Consider the following 5,377-nt stretch of genomic DNA (forward strand, 5'->3'; position numbering starts at 1 on the left):
TTGTATAAAATATTAATATGAATAATATTTAATAACTATTATAACATTTTTAGATTTTAAGATATTTATACAATTAATGTGACACTAAATACTAATTTAATAATTATTTTGTGATATTTGATATTAATATAATGCTCTAAATCTTAAAATTAATAGTTTAATGATAAATAAACAATTAATATTATAATATTTATGTCAATTTCTATTTAAATATGTAAAAAATATTTTAATCATTATTATTTAATTTAAATAATATATATATTAATGTTATTAATTTTTAAAATGAATAATTTTATTTTATGTATATAATAATTTAATTTAATTTAAAAAAATCATATTTTTTGCCAACAATCTCTTGGCCCATGACAAGAGCATAAAAATATTATATTGTAAGCATAAGAGCTTTAGTTTAATCCCAAGCAATTTGATTATCATAATAGGCCTAACTCTAATTGATATGAATTGCTAAACAAACGAGTAAAAGAAAACTCGTAATCACATATACAATTGCTTCCGAGTTCTTCAATAGACAGATACAAAGGATTTCAGCCATTCTTTTTTGGCTATTTTTTCATTCATTACAACTTGGGAAATTGCCTTTTTGCAATTATGGAAAACAACACAACTTGCTTCTCTGCCCTCACCAATGCAACAGCCTCCTACCCGAAAATGCAGATAACACATTGCTGGTTTAACCCTTGAAACATTCAAGAGAAAGAAAAAAATTTCAATTAAAATGGTAGGAAGAAAACTGCAGACAGAAAGCTATTTTCTGACAAGTTTAGTTTGAAATCACATTGAAGAACAAACAGTTCAATACCACCAAACAGTGCTCAACAATACATTATCCAATATCCATACAGAGATGTTTACAGTAAGGAAACTACTTCATGGAAGTTACTCAGACTTAGGTGTAAGTGTCAAACACGGGAACATTCAATATTTTCTAAGATTTTTTCAAATTCAAATGCTTCAAGAAAACAAAGATCTGGAGCAATATAAGTTTGTCAATGTCGTCCAAGAACATTTACTATCGTTACAGTTCTGTTAGTCTTGCACATCTTTATCGTGCAATATCATTATGCAGGAATAGAGGGGCTCCTGTTTTGGTACAAAAGGGGGTTCAATCAAACTAGACTACATGAAACGCACAAAATGTATAGCATAAAAAGTAAATGCACAATGAGCCATTAGAACATTACGGTTTAAAAAAGGTAGAAGAAACATATCTGATATTAGCCATGACATCAAAGAAAGAATAACATATATCAGGAGCTAACCTGTCTCCTCCTTCGGTTTTGTAAGTACCATGTGCGGGCCACCACATACATTGGCAGAAGAAAGCCAGCAAATTGGAGAAGCAAAACCTGAAACTGCTGACCAAAATTCTAATTCAGTCTTAGCTAGAAATAAAAAAGAACAAAGAAAATGTAAAAGTATCCCGAGCAGCCCACATCCTTCATTATCTAGACTTACAACTACCTCTGTACTCTTATCAAGCATCATTTTAAAAGAAAATGTTTCAACTTATAACACAAAGTGCAACAACATATTTAAATTTACATCTGGCACATATGTATGACATTGCTTTGGCATCGTGTCCAATGCTTGTATGCAAAATATAAGCATTAAGGCACAACATGCAAATGCAGACTGAGGAACTACTATGGTGCAATAGATATTCCAAAGATGTCGATTTGAACTCACGTTAATGAAAGTTGATGCCTCCTGTATCATGCCAAAATCCCTTGTCAACATAAGAAGTTGGCGTACGAGCAGGATGATTAGCAACTGCAACAAACCAACAAAACATTCCAAACATGAGACGAGTTATAATTCTTGAGTAAAGAACGTTGAGAAAATAATTAAGCATTATTTGCTTACAATGAGGGCAACCAATCGAAGACAGGCAAGGCTACTGCTATTTGCAGCAACATAATCTTCATACTCTGATTGGAGTAGTTGGCTTTGAGAAGTAGTTAGCACCAGAAGGTGCGAGTCACGGAGATCAATATGCGGGCTCCATGTTTGCCTGATCATGAAGATAATTCAAAGCAAACATAACAAAATAATCAAAATGAAAATTCAGGGACAATTCAATACACGAGATCACAAACAAGGATGTCATACTACAGCCTTCCAACTGCTATCAATGAAGTGACAAGCATTTTCAGTGAGAATCTGTCCGAGAGCATACAAGTTGAAACCAACCAAAAAACGTAGATATTGTATTTAAGAAGGAATGGGATGAACAAATATCTCCTATGGTCCAACAGGAAAGACACAGAAGTAGAAGCTGTTAACCAAAAAGAGGATTACCTAATGTCAATTGCCAGAACATCTGGATTGCTTCTGGTCGGAGGAAGAGAATAATTTGGTGAAAAAACCTGATAAAAACAGAGCAATATTGTACACATTATCCATCAAACACGTACTTTTTTTATGTATGCAAATTAAAAGAAAAGGGCTAAAAACACCCCCAACCTGTTTGCATATTTCGCAAGTTATGTCACCTTTCTTGTTGCACCATCTTTGAATGCACTTCCTGTGAGCAAACTGAAACAAAAATGTATACACAATAAGTTAAAAAGATACTTCAAACATTTAAAACTACAAACCCATCTTAAACCAGATAACCATATAAACAACCTATGGTTTTCCATATATGTCGGATACAGGACACTGAAACTTTGGGAAAAATGAAGTCATGCTAATATATATATAGCTAGGTATTGGCTATATGAGTACCTAGTAGAAGTCATGCAAATGCAAAGAAGAAAAGGAAACAGGTAAGAACAGGCTCTCTTTTCTTTTAAAATCTTTTACAAAAATAGAAAAAGAACACCATTTGAAATTTTCATATTGAAGCTTAGGAAATAACGTATGAAGAAAGAATAAGTCAAAAGGAAACTCAAACAAGGCATATGCTAATGCCAAGAAATGCTCGCATTCCAAAACCAATAAAACTACCTAGAAAACATCATAGCACCATTGCTACAAAACTGAAGCCCAACAAAGCCGGCCCCTAAAAAAGCCCGGTTTTAGAATTAGCAATAAGTTGTGTATTTTATTACTATTATTAAATTGTATAATGCAATAAGCCAATAACAAAGAACCATCACTAGAGCCACAAAGTCAAAGGAAAAGAAAAAAAAAGTACCAAAGCATAAATAAATTTTTTTTTATATTTTTTACAACTACTCCTCTCCTAACGACAAAAAAAAAAAAAAAGGAGCTTGGCAAGACCAATGAAACATACGATCAGAGTCATCTAAATCATACAATCAAAAAACCCAGAAATATAAACTTAAAACTTTAAAAACAGAAGGCGAGAAAAACCCAGAAAAGTAAAGACCTTGAGTGTGCCACTGCAAGCACAAGGAGCTTCCAAAGAAAGCAAATCATCTTCCTCTTGGCATATCCTACACTCCACCACCTCTTTCACCTTCTTTGAACTATACCCAGTTTTTCCATCTCCTTCTTTTCCACCATCACCATCACCACTTGCTTTCGTCATAGGAAAAACAACATTAGTATTCCCAGCAGCTGTATTTGAGTTTGGTTGTCCTTCATTCACTGAAGAAGACTCAAAACAAGTTGCAGATGCTATAATTTTGTCGACACATACCATGAAATCATCCACCATTGTTTTCTTCCCTTCCTTTCACTTTCTCCCTGATGTACTTTTTTGGGGTTTGAATGTACAGTTTTTTTCTTTTTTAATAAACGGAAAGAGAGAGAGAGAGTGGGGAAGTGGGGAGGGTTTTAAAAAGGTGGTGTGTTGGCGGAATTTACGAAAGGGACCAACTTATGTTTTGTTTGACGAAAATGACCTTTGTTTGGGTTTTTATTATCGAGTTTGTCCCAACTAAAATATCTTGCCGTACCTAAACGGTTGAACAAGCTTTGGTATTGTAGGTGGTGGTCAGCTTGGAGCCTTGGACCAAACCATTTAACTTCGGCCAAGTGCAATTTATTGCTATTAGCATGCCGGTTCGGTCCGGGCGTAAACTCAAAGTGAAGTTCCAGTTTCCGTGAGTAAAATTCAAATATTTAAATGGGTAAATTATATTGTCCATCACTCAATTTTAAAAAATTATAAAATAATTCTCGGGATTTTTTTTTATTACCAACCATTTACTAGGGAATGGAAAGGCATGTGGCAAATATAAAAATTGAGATGATAACAACTTCAACTCTTAGCATTCACGTGATTTTGATTCCAAAAGATTAGTCCTTAATATTTACACATTACGTAATTTAGTCTAAGTATAAAAATTAAAAAAATAACATTCAATCTCAAGATTTCAAAACTTATATTTTTATATATTTTTAAATCACTAGTTTTCAATAATAAAATCTAAGTTTTGAAATTTTGACTACATTATGCAAAGTGTAAATAATAAGACCAATTTTAAGAATCAAGACTAAATTGACACAAATATGTGAATGTAGAAAGCTAAATTTGTTACTATACCAATCTTTATAACTGCCAAGTCATCTTGATGACTAAAAAGATAAACTTGATTTATTAATTGACCATTTTGTGACTTTTTGTAATTGAGTGAGTTTAGTAAAATATTATTAGTTAAACTTCAAGCATTTAAGTTGAATTCAAAAATTTAATCAATGAATTCTAAAAACAATTTTAAAATCGGAATCCAACTCCAACTTCTTAAACAAATACATGAAAGTTTAATCATTCATCTTTGATTAAATTTGAAACTAGATTAATGGACCCTATCCAGTTAACAGCACAAATTATTTTTAAATTCTATCTTACATGTAATATTGCTTTAATTTCTCTAAATTACTAATTTTTATCAATTCCATACAGATGAACCTATTAACTTTTAGGTCAAGGATTTAATGACAACATTGTAATTGTAATTCAATTAGATTAATCTCTCGATTTTTATAAAATACAATTTAACAAGTCATTTTCTTTTAAAGTAAGAAAAATATAAAAATAAAAAAGAATTGTGGATGAAATAATTTTGAGTAGGGAATATGTGTGATCATGTTAATTTGGATTGAAGTTTTTCAACAAAACTAACAGAAAATAAATAAAATAAAATATGGGTACTAGGAAAATCAGACGTGGCAAGTTGGGTGGAGATTTGTTAAGATAAGGGAAGCTTGATTAAAATTTACAACAGATCAATGGATTCTTTTTGGTTTTGTCAACTCTCTCTAGAGGGAGATAATGGATAACTATAAATATTTAATAATAAAATAAATAAATAATGTTGGTGTATAGTTGATGGGAGGATTTATTAATGGTGAGTTGGAAAATTGTTGGAGAAGGATGCTGCAAGTGGGGCTTGAATCAAAATTATTATGTCTTTTTTTTCTAAATTTTAAATTATTGGAATTG

The 5,377-nt window shown here is 31.5% G+C and overlaps 1 protein-coding gene across 1 annotated transcript; it reads right to left on the reverse strand.

The window, feature by feature from the left end:
- Positions 1–478: 478 nt before the first annotated feature.
- Positions 479–3,748, reverse strand: LOC105778187 (hypothetical protein). The gene is made up of 7 exons (XM_012601833.2): positions 3,356–3,748; positions 2,485–2,556; positions 2,320–2,387; positions 1,885–2,032; positions 1,708–1,791; positions 1,281–1,373; positions 479–697 (listed from the first exon to the last, which is right to left on the reverse strand). Exons 1-7 carry the CDS (start codon positions 3,644–3,646, stop codon positions 692–694), a joined length of 762 nt encoding a protein of 253 aa, XP_012457287.1. The 5' UTR covers positions 3,647–3,748; the 3' UTR covers positions 479–691.
- Between the last annotated feature and the right edge of the window lie 1,629 nt (positions 3,749–5,377).

Source organism: Gossypium raimondii, chromosome 10 (genome assembly GCF_025698545.1).
Source record: "Gossypium raimondii isolate GPD5lz chromosome 10, ASM2569854v1, whole genome shotgun sequence".
NCBI lineage: Eukaryota > Viridiplantae > Streptophyta > Magnoliopsida > Malvales > Malvaceae > Gossypium > Gossypium raimondii.

Bases quoted from the DNA above. Each gene is read 5' to 3' on its own strand.
- LOC105778187 (XM_012601833.2), bottom strand. From the start codon at position 3,646: ATGGTGGATGATTTCATGGTATGTGTCGACAAAATTATAGCATCTGCA. The intron at 2,388-2,484 runs GTTGGGGGTGTT...TGTTTTTATCAG, and splicing joins CTTGCGAAATATGCAAACAG to GTTTTTTCACCAAATTATTC. The intron at 1,792-1,884 runs GTAAGCAAATAA...GGTTTGTTGCAG, and splicing joins TTCGATTGGTTGCCCTCATT to TTGCTAATCATCCTGCTCGT.